Source organism: Phocoena phocoena, chromosome 1, assembly GCF_963924675.1.
Source record: "Phocoena phocoena chromosome 1, mPhoPho1.1, whole genome shotgun sequence".
NCBI lineage: Eukaryota > Metazoa > Chordata > Mammalia > Artiodactyla > Phocoenidae > Phocoena > Phocoena phocoena.
This window is the reverse complement of record NC_089219.1, coordinates 41808657-41829364: the sequence shown is the minus strand read 5'-3', so window position 1 is coordinate 41829364 and position 20708 is coordinate 41808657. Positions and strand designations below refer to the sequence as shown.

The 20708-nt window shown below is 37.7% G+C and overlaps 1 protein-coding gene across 1 annotated transcript in view; it reads left to right on the top strand.

Moving 5' to 3' along the window:
- The window catches only part of FAF1 (Fas associated factor 1), a 499684-nt gene that overhangs the window by 437387 nt on the left and 41589 nt on the right, over window positions 1-20708 (top strand). Inside the window, exons 16-17 of the mRNA XM_065875930.1 lie at window positions 16263-16343; window positions 17411-17488. Coding sequence (XP_065732002.1) covers window positions 16263-16343; window positions 17411-17488 — 159 coding nt within the window. The remainder of the gene's footprint in view (window positions 1-16262; window positions 16344-17410; window positions 17489-20708) is intronic.

Genomic DNA, 20708 nt, shown 5'->3' with positions numbered 1-20708 from the left:
TTCTGTATCCTATTTTGGTGGTGGTTACATGAATCTATACATGTGTTAAAGATATAGAAATGTACATCAAAAATAATCCGTTTTACTTTATATTCACATTAAAAAATAAGATTAAAAGCTAGGAAAATCAACAGTCCATAGAATTGACTTTAAAATGGGCTTTATTAACACAACATTGTAACTCAACTATATTTCAATTTAAAAAAATTTTTTTAATTAAAAAAATATAAAATGGGCTTTAATGAAATTTTATTGCTCTTTTAGATGTATTAACTTTTTTTGGATGCCTGTGATAGTAGCTACCATGTATTGAATCCCTACTGTTAGGCATAGGACTGGGCCATTTCCATTTCTAGTATAAATTCTTCAAGACAGGTGTAATTATACCCATTTTACGGGCGAGGGCAGAGCATTAAATGACTTTCCCAGAGCATTAAATGACTTTCCCAAGTCAGATACTAATTGGGGAAAAAAAAATCTTATTTTATACATAGCAGTTGGGATTGCACTAACTTTACCAATATGGAATGCAACCTTTGGAGTATCAGTACTCAAAAATGTGATGCAGTGGCTATTTGCATCACAATCACCTGGGTAACTTGTTTAAAATGCATGTTCCAGGACTTCTGATGTATCGAGACAGTTTCCAGTTTCCTCTTGTATAAAATGGGGGTAATAATAGTACCTACTTGATATGCATGTTTTTGTTGGTGGTGGTTTTGTTTGTTTTTGCCATGCCACGTGGCCTGCAGGATCTTAGTTCCCTGTCCGGGCTTCAAACCCGTGTCCCCTGCAGTGGAAGCTTGGAGTCTTAACCACTGGACCGCCAGGGAATTCCCTTGATATGCATGTCTTGAAGGTTAAATAAGATAATACATATAAAGCATGCACTAATGCCCAGGATTCAGTAAGCAGTATATAGATAAATATCATCTATTGTTGCTTTTACCCTAGGCTGAACTGGAAGGAATTTTAGAGATCATTTAATCTTAACTTCATTCTGCAGTTGAGGAAACTGAGAGCTATATACGTTATTTGCCCAAGATTACTTATTGAGTCAGACCTTTTGTTGTTGTTTCTCCTTTTAGTGTTATTTTCTCTTAATTGAAACTAAGTATTTCCCTTGTAATGGCACCTCCAGTAGGTGTGGGAGGGGGTTGGGAGGAAGTATTTTCAAATGATTGTGAATTCTCACTTTTTGTTTTTAAATAACATTTTCCTTTTTGTTTTTTTCATTGAGGTGTAATTGACATACAACATTATATTCGTTTCAGGTATACAATATAATGATTCAGTATTTGTATATACTACAAAATGATCCCCACAATAAGTCTGGTTAACGTCCATCATTATATATAGTTGAAGAATTTTTTTTCTTCTGATGAGAACATTTAAGATTTACTCTCTTAGCAAGTTTCACAGATGTACTACAGTATTAGTTGCCATGCTGTACATTGTATCTCCATAACCTATTTATTTTACAACTGGAAGTTTATGTCTTTTGACTCTCCTCACTCAGTTTGCCAACTCCCCACCCGCTGCCTCTAGCAACCAACAGTCCGTTCTCTGTATCTATGAGCTTGGAGTTTGTTTGTTTGTTGTTTTAGATTCTGCATATAAGTGAGATCATACAGTATTTGTCTTTCTCTTTCTGACTTATTTCATTAGCATAATGCCCTCAAGTTCCATTCATATTGCTGCAAATGATGGGATTTTCTTATTTTTAATGGCTAAATAATATTCTGGTGTGTGTGTGTGTATAGGGAAAGAATACAACCTATGGAATCTGTTCACAGCATATATTGCAGGTGTGACTAAGACAAAGAACATATACTTTATAGTCCTGAACTAGTTTATTCACGCAAAGCAGTAGAAAGATTCAGCTTTGCAACCAACCCAAAGTATTTGTGAACATCTCTTCTCTGGGAAGGAAGTGATAGCTTCTATAAGGCTTTTAAATCCAAATAACAATTTAAATGCATAGCTATAGCTATCTAACTACTATTTACTAGGAGTCCGAACTCCAGAATTTCACTTTGAAAGTCAGGACCAGCCAGCCATGGATAACAATCCCTTATATGCTTAAGAGCCCTTTTATACTTGCTTCTCAAAATAACAGCCTTCTGTCAAGAAAGGAACTAAGAAATACCTGCCCACTCACTCCCTCATTCCACTTTGGAGGAATTACCCATTCCCCATTCACGTGCTTTCTCTTTAACCAGTGACCATAGTTTAGCTGGTAAAATGCTTGCTCTGCTTTTCAGTCCAACAATTATTCTTTCAGTGCCTGACATGTGCCAAGCTACACTGGGTGACAGTTTCTGCCCTCAGAGAGCTTGCCACTTACTCTCTAAAAATGAAACCTCAGTACATGAAGCAATTAGAGAATAATTAGGTTCAAACCAGGGAGAGATAGTTCACACAAGTGGAATGGAAGGAAGTTAGTTCAGAAGATTAAGAGATGAGAGTGGGCTAGAGGAACATGAAGAGAAATATAGTTTGAGTTAGGCCCTGGTTGTCTGGAAGAGAGTCCTTGCTTGAGAATAGCTCACTGTCTCATAAGAGGCAACTATAAGTTAGTGGTTAAGAGCTCAAGGTCCCATATAGCCTGAATTCAAACCCTACCTCTGCCACTTAGCAGCTCTATAACCTTGAGAAAACTATCTTAATATCTTTGTGCCTCAGTTTCCTCAATTAGTAGTTACTTGATAGGATTAAATCAGTTGATACATGTAAAGTGCTTAGATTGGTACTTGGCATCTATTAAGTACTTTAGAAATATTTTCTATAATAATAACATATAAACTGAATTTGGAAGAATGAGTAGGAAATAATCATTTGGATTAAGGAAGAAGTTCATTGAAAAAATGTGGAAGTGTGATAAGCTTGGAGATGTGAAATGGCTTGGGACATGTGGGAAATGAGAAGTAATTCAGCAAGGCAAGAAAGAGGTATTGGTAGAAGAAAGGGAGGAGAGAAAAGGCTAAAAATGTGCACTAGGGTCACACTACTTTTATGCTATGCTATAGAATTTGAACTTTAGACTGTGGGCAGTGAGTATTCATCACATCTTTTAAGTAAGAAGTTGACATAATTAGATTTGTAATTTAGGAAACTAATTATGATGGTTATGCTAGTTGCTCATCACTTTGTTCATATCTTTATGATAGTACTTATTTTGGTGGTATAATCATCTGTTATTTTTTCTTTTTGAGGTACAGTGCTTTTCAAAGTGTGGTCCATTGAGCACATATTTGTTAAAAGTACAGACTTTTGAGCTTCCATTGCTAGACCTACTGAATCAGAATCTCTGCAGTTGGGCCAGAGGATCTGTGTCTTCACAAGTCTCCTATCTAACAAGTGACTCGTTTGTATTTTAAAATCTGAGAACCGCTAGTTTAGTGGAAAGAACACAGGCTTTAGAAACAGATAGACCTAAGTATAAAAGCTGATTCAGTCCCATACAAGCTACACACTATGGACAAATTATGTAGCCAGTCCCAGTCTCAGTTTCCCCTTAGTGACGTGGAAATAATAATTGCAGTTTGTGAGGATGAAAAGAAACAGCATCTTGGGCTTCCCTGGTGGCGCAGTGGTTGAGAGTCCGCCTGCCGACGCAGGGGACACGGGTTCATGCCCCGGTCCGGGAAGATCCCACATGCCGCAGAGCGGCTGGGCCCGTGAGCCATCCAGAGCCTGTGCTCCGCAATGGGAGAGGCCACAACAGTGAGAGGCCCGCGTACCGAAAAAAAAAAAACAAAAAAGAAGAAACAGCATCTTGTAAAATAACTAACTCATAATAGGCCCTCATACATATTGCCTTCCTTTCCAATTTTATACATCTATCTCCTACAACTAGTGAGAGAAGGAAACCACATCTTACTTATCTTTTTTTTTTAAACATCTTTATTGGAGTATAATTGTTTTACAATGTTGTGTTAGTTTCTGTTGTATAACAAAGTGAATCAGCTATATGTATACATATATCCCCATATCCCTTCCCTCTTGCACCTCCCTCCCACCCTCCCCTATCCCCCCGCCAGGGTGGTCGCAAAGCACTGAGCTGATCTCCCTGTGCTATGCAGCTGCTTCCCACTAGCTATCTATTTTACATTTGGTAGTGTATATGTGTCATTGCTACTCTCTCACTTCGTCCCAGCTTACCCTTCCCCCTCCCCGCGTCCTCAAGTCCATTCTCTACATCTGCGTCTTTATTCCTGTCCTGCCCCTAGGTTCATCAGAACCTTTTTTTTAGATTCCACATATATGTGTTAGCATACAGTATTTGTTTTTCTCTTTCTGACCTACTTCACTCTGTATGACAGACTCTAGGTCCATCCACTTCACTACAAATAACTCAATTTCTTTTCTTTTTATGGCTGAGTAATATTGCATTGTATATATGTACCACATCTTCTTTATTCACCTGTTGATGGACACTTAGGTTGCTTCCGTGTCCTAGCTATTGTAAATAGTGCTGCAGTGAACATTGTAGTCCATTTTTTTTTTGAATTACGGTTTTCTCAGGGTATATGCTCAGTAGTGGGATTGCTGGGTCATATGATAGTTCTAATTTTAGTTTTTTAAGGAACCTCCATACTGTTCTCCATAGTGGCTATATTAATTTACATTCTCACCAACAGTGCAAGAGGGTTCCCTTTTCTCCACACCCTCTCCAGCATTTGTTGTGGAAAACATAGGCAGAATACTCTATGACAAATCACAGCAAGATCCTGTTTGACCCACCTCCTAGAGAAATGGAAATAAAAACAAAAATAAACAAATGAGACCAAATGAAACTTAAAAGCTTTTGCACAGCAAAGGAAACCATAAATAAGACAAAAAGACAACCCTCAGAATGGAAGAAAATATTTGCAGATGAAGCAACTGACAAAGGATTAATCTCCAAAATATACAAACAGCTCACGCAGCTCTATATCAAAAAAACAAACAAACCAATCCAAAAATGGGCAGAAGACCTAAATTGACATTTCTCCAAAGAAGATATACAGACTGCCAACAAACACATGAAAGGATGCTCAACATCACTAATCATTAGAGAGATGCAAATCAAAACCACAGTGAGGTGTCACCTCACACCAGTCAGAATGGCCATCATCCAAACCTCTTAATCATTGTTTCCATTCCCTAACATAAAGCTTAATGTATATAGTAGGTGAGCATAAATGTCTTATAAATGTGTAAGTGAATGAATGGATGAATGAATTTTATAGGAAGGGACTGGAAGTTAGGAGACCTACTAAGAGGCCAATGCCTTAGTCTAAGCGAGAGATGACCAGGGTCTGAACTGAGACATCATGCTTGAAAAACGTTCAGATTTCATCCTACGTTACCAGGCAGATAGGTAGATTCTCTCTGGATAGGTTTAGCTTAACATAAACTCTCTCTCACAAGTTGGCCCACTCCCTCTAAAGCAGACACTGAGATGACAGTTCATCATTTGAAACCCTGCCACTAAAGAAATTAGCAAACCAGTCTTAAATCCAGCTTTTCAACTCACTCCCGCATACCACTTCTATCCAGATGAAAAATAATCTTTTCTAAACATCTGCACCGGAAATTCCAGAGACTTAACATTCTAGCGAAGCAAGACAGTCTTAGTTAGGACTTGGAAGTTACTTGCTACATGTGAATTCATCTCTCTGTTTTCATAGTCCTACAGTAGGACTGTGATAGATAACAAGATACAAATATCTTGAAATTTCTCTGTTTAAAACTTTTGATAACTAGATTTTTAAAAATAACCAGTTTGTCTAACATTTAGGCTCTGTCCTTGATATAACAGGTATCAAACCTATTCTTTCAGGTATATAACCTGAAAGAATATCAAGTGTCAGGTTTGCCATAATCCTTATTTCACCATTTTTGAACACTAGCAGGTCATTAATGATTTTACAGGCAAATCAGTTTAACAAATATAAACTTATAATGCAGATGTCTGGTGGAGCCAAAATGCTCATTCATTGTTCTGTTTTTAAGGATCTAGGAAGTACCAGGCACTGCTTGGGATTGGAACTAGGGATACAGAGATAAACAAGGAAAAGTCTCTTCGATTTGCTTAGGGTCTAAAGAGAGAAATAGACATGTAAATAGATGATGACAACTCTACAGGATAATACAAAGCTGGAGGTACCTATCCATTCTATACCATCTTGCTCTTCTAGGTGGAGAGTCCGTTGGTAATGAAATAAACTAACCCTGTATCTGGTTTTTCTATTCAGCAAGTGAAAACAGTTTAGTCCCAAGAAAATCATTCCATAACTATTCCCTACACTGATTTAAGGACTATATTTGCCGTGTTTGGAAGGAAGAAAATTTAGAGAGGGAGAAACACAATAAGTGTATAGGTTGAAGAAAGGTGAAATGGCAGAAAGAGCTCTAAATGAGGTAACTGGTGGCCTACATTTTAACAAGCTGAGTGACCCTGGAAAAATCGCTTGAAGTTTCTCAGTCACAATTTCCTCATCTCTAAATGGGGATCAAAGTCTCTTCCTGGCCAACCTCATTATTGTGAGTATCACATGTGAAAGTGCTTTGTAAACTTTGAAATATAAGACTTTAAAGGATTAAAAGTCTTAGATAAAGATATAGGCAGGAGGATATTCATTAATACTTACTACATTTTTCTTGCAAATACTTGGTTAATGGTAGCTTTCTAAAATTTTTATTTTTCTTTTCTTTCTTTATTTTTGGCTGCGTTGGGTCTTCGTTGCTAAACATGAGCTTTCTCTAGTTGCGGCGAGCAGGCTTCTCATTGCGGTGGCTTCTCTTGTTGTGGAGCACAGGCTGTAGGTGTGCAGGCTCAGTAGTTGTGGCTTGTGGGCTCTAGAGCGCAGGCTCAGTAGTTGTGGCACACAGGCTTAGTTGCTCCACGGCATGTGGGATCTTCCCAGACCAGGGCTCGAACCCATGTCCCCTGCATTGGCAGGCAGATTCTTAACCACTGCACCACCAGGGAAGCCCAGTGGTAGCTTTGATTAACAAGGAAGTGAGAACACTTTTAACACTATGGAAACCACAGTGATAAATTAAGCCTAGGGCCAAGGAATTCGTTCTTACCACAGAGAAGATGAGGCCTTCTAAGTCATTCCTGATTCTATTAACAAAATGATCATTCCTTTCAGTCTGGAACCTTAGTCCATTTCAGAGCACTATCCCACCATGTGTTCTATTTAATTCTCACAGCCCAGGTCACTCGAAAATAGAGCAAACTTAAGGGTTTGTCCTGGGCCCTCATACTAAAAAGCCTCTCTCCTCTGCAACTTAGAATGTGATTACGTAAAGGCAGACCAAACATTTATAGAATAAGCAAAGTAGGTTCACCAAATAAATAGACAGGGAAAATATATGTAGACAGAGAGATACCTTTATGAAATTTAATATTTCAGAAAAATCAAAGTAGTCTTAAAAAAAATTAGAATTTTGTCAGACTTCTGAATACACTTTAATATTGCTTTTCTTCTAAACTACATATGGTGCATAATCTCTGCTTAGGACCTCTAATGTTCTTTTTGGGCCCTGGGACATCTGTCAGAACCCTGGTACATAGACTTGATAGGGTACAGCAGTCAGCTACGGAACAATGGGAAGATGCTTCAGAGACCTGAGACTCGTGTCCATATAATTATTCATGAACCTTCCCCTGTTTACCCTTCTCTACCACTGCCAATTTACCTATCAAAAAATGATGCTGTTAATGAGGGATGGTTTGCCCCAGGGCCTCCCCAGGCAGTCCTTGGAAGAAATTCAGAGAAGTTAAACTGTTCGGCCTGAGGTTACACATCTAGTTATTACAAGGAAGAGGATTAACATTACTAGGATGATGATGATGGTGATGATTATTAGGGTAACGTTTATCAAATGCCCATTGTGCTAGGTGATATGTATTCATCATTTCATTTCATCCTTCCAGTAATCCAACGAGGGTAGTTTTCCTGTTTTGGAGATAAAATTATTCAGTGTTGAAAGAGTTCAAAGAAGTTGCCCAAGGGCACAGAAATTAAGGCAGACCTAGAATTCAGACCAAGTTGAGTTGTTTGTGTTTGAGGCTGTACTTTTCCCCTGTACTGTTTTGCCATCAGGATGGAACAAGGACTAGAATCCAAGCTGTTTGGCTGGAAGATGAATGTCCTGGACACAGTACACCATGGAGGCGATGCTACCAGGCAGTACTTCTTTTGAAGGCCAATTTAACACATTTTTTCAAGCAGTTCCCTCATCATTTATACTTCAAGTATAAATATTCTTCTCCCTTTTTACACTGTAGAGTGCTTTGTTTTTATTTAGTTCTTAGCTCTGTAATTTGATACTTGGTTTATTTTTAGGCGAAATCCAGGTAACATAAAATGAACCATTTTACAATTACGTGGTGTTTTGTACATTCACAGTGCTGTGCAACTACTACCTCTATCTAGTTCCAAAATATTTTTATCAGCCCCAAACCCATTAAGCAGTCACTCCCCCAACCCCCTCTGCCCCCCACCAGCCTCTAGCAACCACTGTGCTTTCTGTCTCTGTGGATTTGCCTGTTCTCGATATTTCATACAAATGCAGTCATACAATATGTGACTTTTGTGTCTGGTTTTTTCACTTAGGTTCCTCCACATTGTAGCATATATCATTACTTCATTCTTTTTATGACTGAAATATATTCTATTGTATGGATATATCACATTTTGTTTATGCATTTGTCAATGGGCATTTGGACTGTTTCCACCTTTTGGCTGTTGTGAATAACGATAGAATGAACATTTGTGTACAGGTATCTATTTGAGTCCCTGTTTTCAGTTCTTTTGGGTATATAACTAGAAGTGAATCACTGGGTCATGTGGCACATCTGTTTAACTTTCTGAGGAAGCACCGAACAGTTTTCACAGCGTCTGTACCATTTACGTTCCAATCTGCAGGTTACAAGGATTCTCCACATCCTCGCCAACACTCATTTTTTCTCTTTTTAAAAATGATAGCCATCGTAGTGGATAAGGTGGTATTTCCTTGTGTTTTGATTTACATTTCCCTAATAATGCCTAATGTTGTTGAGCATCTTTTCATGTGCTTGTTGGCCATTTGTATATCTTCTTTGGAGAAATGTCTAATTCTGATACGTTAAAATATGAGATACTATTTAAATGTTTTGTAAACAAGATTATCAGAACATCCTGTGGCCTGAGAATTTTCAAAAATAAGATCTTAAATATCTGAACTCCAGTTCTGTCCCAATCATAATGTGGAGATTTGAAAAAAAGGGGGGGGGTGTTTTTTACCTCCCAAATACTAAAGAAGAAATTGAGGCAGTCTTACATCTTTTTGGTGCCTAATGAATTAGCCCCTTAAGAATAATTTAATAACTAAAATCTCTGCTTCCTCTGTTCTCACACTGACCAGGTATTTACTTAGAAAATAAAATGATCAATTTAGCTTTAGAGGCAGGCTTTGAAAACTTGGCTTTAAATGATCAAATATTTGAATTATTTTACTTTTTTCTTTTTGACATCACTGAATCTACAAAATTGCTAGGGATTGGTTTATCTGTTTTAGTGACTCAGGAAGAGTCAGTTAATTGTCCTCCCAGTTCAATTCAGTCCACATTTGTAGAATACCTACTATGTGCCAGGCACTGTGCCCAGTCATCACATGAAGAGTCCCCTGAAAAGAAATTTGTCACCCTTGCAGATTATGTTACAGAAAGAAGATACAAGAGGATAATTTTCCTCAGTAGAGCTATTTTCTTATTCCCGTCCTGCCTATTATTATTTCTCTCAAGGCTTCTAGCTATGTTATAAATCTCAGAACCCAAATTAGGGTAATGGTAGCAAGAGGGGAGTAAAACAAGAGCATTTAGCTTGCAAAGGCTTTTGGCCTTTTTTGAGGTCCATGACAGTTCCTGGAGCAGATACCTTAGCTCCCTTTCCCTTTCTTTCTTCTTTTATGTATAGTCACCTCTTTTCTTTCCTCCTTCCCTCAATATATCTGAGGATTATATATGATAATAATGTAGTTAGAAGAATGCCTGGCATATAGGAAACATTCACTGAATGTTAACTGCTATTATTATCTATCAAGTGCCAACTTGGTAGTGTTAACTTATGCTGGAAACTCAAAAATTAATAAAACAGTATTCCTGCCCTCAGTGCTCAGTCTACTCTGAGAGAGAAATATGTAAATATATGATTAAATAATACAGTGTGAATTGAACACAGAAGTGAAACCATTCAACCCAGGGTGAGGTACCTGTGAATGCCTAGACACTTAAGTTGAACCTGAAAGATGAGTGTGATTTTGCCGAAGGAGGAGTGGTGAAGAATTTTCCAGGCAAAGGATAAAGGATATGCAAAGGCATAAAAACATGCAAAGCCTGGTCTGTTCAGGGAGCTGTGAGAGGGCTTGTATGGCTAGAGCATAGCGTATATGGAAGGCGGAAGTGGGTAATGAAGCTGATAAAGTAATTGAGGGCACCTGTGCTAGGAAATTTAGACTTTATCCTGAAGGTGTGGGGAAATCATTGAAGGTTAGGAAAGAGGAGTGTTATGATGTGATTTTCATTTTAGAAAGGTAATAAGTCTGACACTATGCTTTTTTTTTGCGGTACACGGCCCTCTCACTGTTGTGGCCTCTTCCGTTGCGGAGCACAGGCTCCAGACGCACAGTCTCAGCGGCCGTGGCTCACAGGCCCAGCCGCTCCACGGCATGTGGAATCTTCCCAGACCCAGGCACAAACCCGTGTCCCCTGCGTTGGCAGGCTGACTCTCAACCACTGCGCCACCAGGGAGCCCTGACACTATGCTTTTAACAATAGAAATTTGATAACAGCAGGATATAACTACAAAATCTCCATAAAAATAGCCCCACCCAAATCATTTGTCCCTTTCTTTTAGATGAAATTTAAAACACTTTAAAGTAGGACTAGTTTAACATATGTCTTTCCTACAATATCTGGCCCAGTGATTACTCAACAGTCATTGCCTAAAACTAAGCCAAGGTATCAAGTGGTGCAGAACAAAAAGGTCTATACCTAAGCCTCTAAGACAGATGATTAGTTCACATATGTCTAGAGTTAGAAATCATTCCTCCACGTTTCCTAGATACCTGGAAACCTGTCCAAGTATGTAATTCTCTTGCATTCTTACATTTAATCAAATTATTTTTATCTATGATATGAACTCCCTTTCAAGACCTCTTATTGTTAGCCCATGTAAAATTTGAAATATGCTGCCACGAGACCTTTGACTTTAAACCTTTCATACTGATGTTGGAGCTAGTTTATGGCTTCTGATTTTTTTGCATGTAATAAACAAATCAGTTACTCTTTACATCTGACCTTTTACTGAAGCTCTCCCTAGACTTATGAACTTTAAAATCTCATTAGGGTTTTATTCTCTACTTACTAAAAGTTAAAAATTAAAAAGGCTGAAACCAACATTTATAATGATTTTAAAGGGTCAGCAGACATTTTCTGTGAAGTGTCAGATAGTAAATACTTTCTACTTTGGAAGCCATATACTCTCTGTCACAACTATTCAACTATGTCATTGTAGCACAGAAGTAGCCATAGATAATTCATGAACAAATAGGCATGGCTATATTCCAGTAAAACTTTATTTACAAAAATAGGCTACAGGCCAGCTTTGTCCCAAAGACCACAGTTTGCTGACCTGTGATTGAAAGTAAGCTTCTTCCTCCTGTCTTATCTATCTTCAGGAAGGAATCCTGACTGGAGAAGTGGCCACAGAATGTAGTATTTAGATTCTATCAAACACCATTACATCATCTCTGTTGCATGCGTGTACACACACACACACACACACACACACGCCCCAAAAACATCTCCAGAACATTTAGCTTGACTTTCCATGTAAAAAGGTAGGTCCTGGTCCTAGTATTTAACTATTTTTCTGCACCAGAGTGGATGAACTTTCCCCATTTATGGCTTTCCTGCAGGCAAAAATAACATCCCAACCACTTGTCACTTAAGCAGTATACATTACTTTTAAGCAAGCTTCTTAAGCAGTGCTTTGCTAAATTAACTGTGCATAGGAATCACCTGGAGAATTTATTAAAATTCATATTCTGATTCAGTCAGTCTCGGGTGGAGCCTAAGATTCTACATTTCTGACAAGCTTCCAGTTGACTTCAGTGCTGCTTGTTCTTGGACCACACTTTTGTTAGCAAGGTTCTAAGTACTCTTTCTGTTATTACAACCCAGTCATCCAAGGTCTTACCACTGGATCCACAGAATCAAGAGCTGGTCTTCTTCAGGTGAGGTGGCATTCAAAGCTGTGTTTGACTATGATGACTTCAGTCAATTTGTTTGTTTATTCAGTTTGGTAGTTTCTATAGAACTAGAAGTTACCATTTGAGATGGTCCTTGGCCGCTTATTCTTACTTTCATCCATACTGGAAAATTCGAAAACATTATCTCTTTGAGTATTGCTCCATTCTTTATATTCCCTTCTAGGGTTCCTAGCAGATGCATGTTAGGCACTCATTATATCCTCCGTGTCCACTTAACTTCTCTATTATATCTTATTTCTCTGTGTCTCTCCATGTTGCAATTTAGGTAATTTCTTCAGATTACTTCCACTTTATTAATTCTCTCTTCATCTGTGTCCAAGCTGCTGTTTAATCCATACATTAATTTTTTCAGTATTATTAATCACTTATTTTCTAAAGCTATATTGAAGTATAATTATATAAACTGTACCTATATAAACTGTCCAATTTTTAAAAGTTTTGACATACATATACACTAATAAAATCTTTACCACAATCAAAATAGTGAACATATCCATCACTCTCAAAAGTTTCCTCATGAACCTTGTAATCCCTTTCTTCTGCCTCTACCTCCCAACCATTCAAGTCCCATGCACCCACTGATCTTTCTGTCACTATAGATTTATTTGCATTTTCTCAAGTTTTATGAAAAATTGAACCATACAGTATATACTCTTTAGTCTGACTTCTTTCACTCAACATAATTATTTTGAGGTTAATCCGTGCTGTGGCATGTATCAGTAATTCATTCCTTTTAATTGCTGAGTAGTACTCTGTTGTGTGGACATACAGCAATTTTATAAATTTTTTTTGATTCTAGTAATATTTTTTAATAGAAGCAGAATTCATGTAGCATACAGTTAATTATTATAATGTGCATTATTCAGTGACATTCTGTGTATTCACAGTGTTGTGCAGCCAGCACCTAGCAATACTAACAATGCTACATTTAAGAATAATTTCACATTTGCATTACAATTTTTTGCATGAGTGCCTTTTTAAAAACAAGTTAAAGAAAATACAGCAAATAGCTCAGATTACACAATATTGTTCTTTCAGATTAGCTCATCTCTCTCTCTCTCTCAAACTGTGGCCTGCCTCTATAACCCCACTACTAGTGTGATGCCTAAAGTAAAATTGGTGCTTAATGAATATTTGTGAGAAGGAAAGGAGGGAAGAGAAACAGAAGAGAGAGAAGTGGGGAGGGAAGGAAGTTAGCTGGTTCAAGAAGTCCTCTCACAACAGGTGCCACATTTTGTGGCAGGGATCCCTGTATTTAATGGCCTTTCGTATCTGCAACAGTCTGTTTTAAAACAGAGCTGTTTACTTAGAATGCTTTTATTACAAACTGTATTTGTGCTCAGAGAAGGCTTCCAGCTGTGGTAGCTTTTATAAGGTCCCTTTGTGTGTGTACATAGTGTCATAACGGGTCGTGTCTGCCCAGCCAGTCAATTTCATTGACTCAGATAGGGCCACTTTATGAATGAGCTATATCATATTCCTCCTTAATTTTTACTCTAGACAGTAAACGTTTTATGCCTGGAAAGATGGTTCATTTATTCAACAGATGCTTATTAAATACCTCCCAAAAGCTAGGCATTATGTGAAACACTTGGAATACAGAGGTATGTAATATAGACAAGATCCCTGCCTTTATGGTGCTTGGAAACACTTGGAATACAGAAGTATGTAATATAGACAAGATCCCTGCCTTTATGGTGCTTACAGGGACTCTCACATTAAATAAATAATCATACGATAATTGATACAATTGTGATAAACGTTTTAAAGGGAAAGGACAGAATGCTACAAGATAAATCTAAACTAATTTGAAAAGGTGGAGTCATGAAAGTATGTTACAATTAAAATCCTAAACATCTTAAATATTTCCCTACTTGAAATGTAAAAAGATAAGATTACTCCCATAGGTTGTTGATAATATTAGGAGTATCTAAATTTGGAAAGATAGAGTTGTTCAGAGAGGCACAGTTTCCTTAAAAATTCAATTCTTTAATTTAATAAATGACTGAAAAGGGAGACAGTGTTTACCCAAGAACACACAGCTTACTACTAGCAGGGCTAGGAGTTGAACACAGGTCTTCTAATCTCCTCATTACCTCTCCTTGGTGACATAAAAAAATGAAGACATTATACATCAACTATAGATCAGCCATGGCCAAATGAACTATTAAGTGTCCAGTCTGTACAAGCTTGTATATTGAGTGGGCAGAGGTGCTTACAGAGTAAATGCAAATGCAAATATAAAGAAAAACATACAGAATATGTCCTATCAGGCTGATTGTATCTGGTCATAGTAAAACTTCAGTATATAGACCAAAGTAGGAAATACCCAGTTGGAATCAGTGAAAATATCTTTAAAGGAAGATGCTTCTGTTGCTTTAAAATAAAAATACTAATAGCTAAGTACGTCTCCAAGTAGGAGTTTTTAAAACCTGTTTTTATTCATGTGTCATATTACATGACACGTAAATTATCTTGACTACTTTGCAGCCTAAGTGGTCTCTCAGGTTAAACATTGTTCCTGATATTTTGCCCCAACATATAATTTCTCTGGCATACTCTTTTATCACAGATGGTATAGCAATTAGCTTCAGGCCAACAACATCTAATTTTTCCTAATTTTTTATTTGAAAGATTAGGAATCAATGAAATGCTACTATTTATACCAGAGATTGTGGACTTAATGGAATCATTGAAACCAAAAGGAGTATGAGGCTTCAAGAAGACCAGTCTTGAATAGATATCAGAGGGAGTACCTAAGACAGTGCTGAGCATACACTCAGCCTGAGCAAGCATATATTGAACTGAGGAGACAAAAAGAAAGAATTACATTAAACTATATGAAATTTACATTTTTATAGGTCAAAACCAGTCAGATGTTGGTAACTTATGTATGATTCAGCCTATTGTGCAAAATGACCAGAAAGGGGGCTTCCCTGGTGGTGCAGTAGTTGAGAGTCCGCCTGCCGATGCAGGGGACACGGGTTCGTGCCCCGGTCCGGGAGGATCCCACATGCTATGGAGCGGCTGGGCCCGTGAGCCATGGCCGCTGAGCCTGCGCGTCCGGAGCCTGTGCTCCGCAACGGGAGAGGCCACAGCAGTGAGAGGCCCGCGTACCGCAAAAAAAAAAAAAAATGACCAGAAAGGGAACCTATACTCTAATGTCAGCAGGTGTGGGTATTTATTAAATTTAAGGACATGTATATTGGCTATACTCCAGAATTTAACAAATAAGAAATTCTGGTGGTTGAATTAACTTTTAATTTTATATGAAATCACAATTTAAATGTACGCAGATGGCATAATCACTTCAGACACTAAAAATATTCTAAAAGATCTTCAACTTAGATAACTTACATTATCCACACTTCATGAGTGTGAATGTTGTCGGGATATACTTATTTGATAACCAAGCTTTAGTGGTGTGATATGGACTAAAGTTAAGCAGGGTATTTTGCTTTCAGCCTCTTTCTGTGCTGACCAGATTACTTCCTAGTCCTTTCCCAGTCCTTAGTCCCAATGCTGATAATCTCCAAGTTTATCTTAGAAAAATCAGGAGTAAAGGAGAAGGGAACTAATCAGTGAAAATGAACTAAATGTGAGGTACTTTGCTAGACAGTTTATATATCATTGCATTGAATTCTCACAGCCCTATGAGACAAATGTTATTTCTTTTTTACAGTTGAGGAAACTGAGACCTAAAGAGATTAAATAAGTTGCCCAAGGTCACACAATTTGTAAGTGGTAGACTAGGCTTCAAACATTATTTTCACTATCTACTGTGCTACTCACCTTATTATTTGTTAGCTTATTTATATTGTACACTTTAAAAGTGTCTTGTTTAATTATAATAAATTTACACAGGAGTAAGACAAGGGGATTATTATTGTTTTTTTCTTTAAAAACAGTAATGTGGTAAAATGCATTTGAATATTTTCCTTTCTTTTAAGGACGAACGAGAAGCCAGAGAAAATGTGAAGAGAGAACAAGACGAGGCCTATCGCCTTTCACTTGAGGCTGACAGAGCAAAGGTAGGTTTGGTCAGGGGACTTCTGGGATAAAGAACTCAATCCTAAATAGTCCTTCATTATTTAAATGCCAGCCCTTTAATCATTTTGAAACCTAAGAGAGTTGGGTTTGCAGTGGAGAAAGCTAGTTTCAATTAACAGAAAGAATATAATTCTACCTCAGGTTCTTAAAGCATGGTTCATTTTGACAAGATAAGTTTTTTCAAGAATAATGAGAAGTGAAAACAAAAATGGGCCTAGTGTTTACTTCATTTGTTTTTAATCAGTCTGTGGTAAAATCTAGCAATGTTTAAAAAGCTCTTCAGGTGATTTTAATGTGCAGTCAGGGTTGAGAACCACTGACTTATTTAATGCTTCTTGAGCATTAAATGCTTCTGTACTGGGCATTGAAGGAGAGGAAAATGAATAAGCCACTCTTTCTGCCTTCAAAAGAAGGCTCACATTGTGCTGCAGAGTAGATTCAGTCAAGAGCACAGATAGCTGGAACACTTAGGCAAGGATCCTAAATGTTGTAAGGGAAGCCCTGAGTTCTGTGAGAGTTCAATGTACAGGATTTTCAGTGGAAAGTTTTTTCCAGCTTTTTTGGAGAGCCAAGAAATGGGAATGTACTAGGCAGGGTTTCATAGAAGAGACTGTATATTTGAACTGGATAGAGAAAGGGGGGCAGGAGAGGAAGTAATGTATGCTAGCAGCAAGGAGCCAGAAAGCATGGGTTCAAGATAGAGGCTGATGTGAATAGAGTTTTGATATTTGGGTACAGGGGAGGTGGCAGAAAAGGCCAGAAAGGAAGACCAGAGAAAGGTCTGAAGGACCTTGAATGCTACACTACCCAGAGCTACCTAAATGTTTGAATAGGAACCCACCATGATCATAGAGGTATGCTTTGTTGTTGCTTTTATTTCCATCCTTGTTCCAGAGAGAAACACTTTCATTACCACAGTGTACCTCTGGGCCATGCTGAAAATGAACTTTTTTTCTTTTCTTTTTCTTTCTCTTTTATTTCTTTTCTTTTTTAAAAAAAGTAGGCCAGTGTTTATTAAGTGTTGGATTCCTTTCTCTTTTATCAACAGAGGGAAGCTCATGAGAGAGAGATGGCAGAACAGTTTCGTTTGGAACAGATTCGCAAAGAACAAGAAGAGGAACGTGAGGTAGAGCATAATTTTTAGAAAAGTTATTCAAATGCTAGGTCTATTTCCATTGCATTTGATACTAAGGATGTTAATATTTCCTACAACTTCTTTCCACTTTTCCCAGATTCATTTTGATATGGAAGACTAATTTTCTTTAGAAGAATCATTCCCAATCTATTGTGTTGAACTCTGAGAAAACTTGAACTTGTACTAGATTCATGGTTTTCTATTCTTTCCAATTCCTCTCCCCTTTCTTGCCTGACAAATATTCCCATCCTTCCTAAATATTGTCTCACCCAAAAAACACAAAGACTGTATTTTCTCCCCTTTTCCCAGGCTTGACTTTACCCACCAAAAGACACTGGGAGTTACTTCTGCAACATCTTTCACTGGGCCCCCCTATATGTGAGAAATCCATTTAGCTTGGCTGATTTTTTTCCACCCTGAGTTCAGGTCATGTCTGTGACAATATAGAGAATTTTTTCATTCACTCATTTGGCAAATATTTTTTTGACTACTTAGTGTGTGTCCAAAATCTGTTAGGAAGTAGGGATACAGATGTGGGCCCTCTGCTCCAGGAGTTCATAGTCTTGTAAAAATAGAATTACATACTATATATAAAAGTTATTATAGAGATTTACCTAAAGTACAATGGGAAAAAAGAGAAAGGGTGTCAAATGACTTCCTAGGATGACTCACAAAAAACGGCTTTTAAAACTTTTTTCTAGACATGGGATTAATGGCAAAACTCACTTATAAATAGAGGAAGCCATCTAACAAGTGATAGAAAGACCTGGAGGGCCCTAACTTGGGCTGATGAAAACTCCGTTAGTCATCACTCTTGGTCAGAGGATGCCACCTCGTAACTTATTCAACAAATTTTTTTAATTAAAGTATAGTTGGTTTACAATGTTGTGCTAGTTTCAGGTGTACAGCAAAGTTATTCAGATATATATATATAATATATATAATATATTATATATATATATATATGCTATACAGTAAATCCTTGTTGTTTATTTTATACATAGTAGGGTATGTCTGTTAATGCCATACTCCTAATTTATCCCTCCCCACCTCTAACCCCCTATGGTAACCATAATATTTGTCTTTCTTGGTCTGACTTACTTCACTTAGTATGATCATCTTTAGGTCTATCCATGTTGCTGCAAATGGCAATATTTCATTCTTTTTTATGGCTGAGTAATATTCCATTGTATATATGTAGCACATATTTTTTATCCATTCATCTGTTGATGGACACTTAAGTTGCTTCCATGACTTGGCTGTTGTAAATAGTGCTGCTATGAGCATTGGGGTGCATGTATCTTTTCAAATTAGAGTTTTTGTCTTTTCCAGATATATGCCCAGGAGTAGGATTGCTAGATCATATGGTAGTTCTAGTTTTAGTTTTTTAAGAAACCTCCATACTGTTCTCCATAATGGCTGCACCAATTTACATTCCCATTCTCCCAGTGTAGGAGAGTTCCCTTTTCTCTACACCCTCTCCAGTATCAGTAAATGATTTTTGAGCAAGAACTATGCTAGGTACTGAAAGAGAAACAAAGGACAGTAAGACATTTTCTGCCTGCAAAGAGAGATTATATCTTGTAGGAAAGATACAACATGTCTACAAGTAGCAGCAAATCAAGGGAAAACGTGCTAAATAACATAACAGAAATAAAAGCAAAATACTTAGAGTTCAGGGGCAAAGTAAAAATCTTTCACAGTTTTTGGAATTCAGTCAACACTACAGAAGGACTGATATTTGAGCCAGGTCTTGAGAGATGTGTAAGATTTCACTGTTTGGAAATCAGAGTTTATTCATGTTCAAACACTTATCAAGTGCCTATCACACAAGCACGAAATACTATGCCTGACAAACTCTAGTATCTGTCCATGCTGAGGACTCTCAGTAATGGAAGGTAGAAAATATTTTGTTGAACATCTTCTGTGTATCAACTACTCTGCTACCTGCTTTACCTATGCTTACTCATTGACCATTAAAACAAGCTACAAGGGAAGAGATTTCTCTTTTTTTTTTTTAATTATTTTTATTTATTTATTTTTGGCTGTGTTGGGTCTTCGTTGCTGTGCACGGGCTTTCTCTAGTTGCAGCAGGCAGGGGCTACTCTTCGTTGCAGTGCGCAGGTTTCTCATTGCTGTGGCTTCTCTTGTTGTGGAGCACAAGCTCTAGGTGCACGGGCTTCAGTAGTTGTGGCTCGGGCTTTAAAGCGCAGGCTCACTAGTTGTGGCGCAGGGGCTTAGTTGCTCCGCAGCATGGGGGATCTTCCCGGACCAGGGCTCAAACCCATGTCCCCTGCATTGGCAGGCGGATTCTTAACCACTGCGCCACCAGGGAAGACCCAGTTAACTTATTTTTATTTTCCTTTTGAATGATATAAGAATTTTAAGGCTATGAATTTCCTCTGAGCACTGCTTTAAATGAATCCCAGAGATTCCAATATGAATATGAAATTTCAACAATTGTTTTCTAGATATTCTGTAGTTTTCATTATATTTCCCCTTTTACCTGAGAGTTGTTTAATAGGGTTTTTGTTGTTGTTGTTTTTTCTCCAAAAGGAGTGACACCAACTTTGAAAATTGTGTTGAGATTTTAGAGAACATATATCCCAATTTCTCTCACTCATGTTAATTGGGGGAAATTTTTGTTTTCCCTATTGATGAAAATTGGGAACATGGAAATGTGAAAGTAACCAGGAACACAATGTAACTGTGAAGCTGAGCATGCTAATACCAGGCTTACATGTCTAAGGAACCTGCCACAGTTCTAGGAACAAAAAGGTTTTAGTGAATTTCTGCTACAGGCAGGACATCAGAGATCTTTAAACTCCTTCCACTGGAATATCTTGAATGTGAAACAACGTAATGCTAGATTGAGAACTAGAGCCCAACTCTAGCCATGAGATCTCCCAACAGTTTACCCCACCTGTTTGAGTCTGTGCCACATCTAGGTCCAGAAATGTGGACTTGGCCAAATCTCACAGCAGTTTAGTGGCAAAGCTGGAACTAGGACCATAGTCTCCTGCCCCCAATAAGCCTGATATTTTAATTTCTTTCCATTCCATTTTTTTATTGTAGCAAAATATATATAACAAAAATTTGCCTTTTTAACCCTTCTTAAGTACAGTTGAGTGGCATGAATTACATTCACAGTCTTGCAACCACGACCATTATTTCCAAACATTTTCATCAACCCAAACAGAGTCTTTCCTCC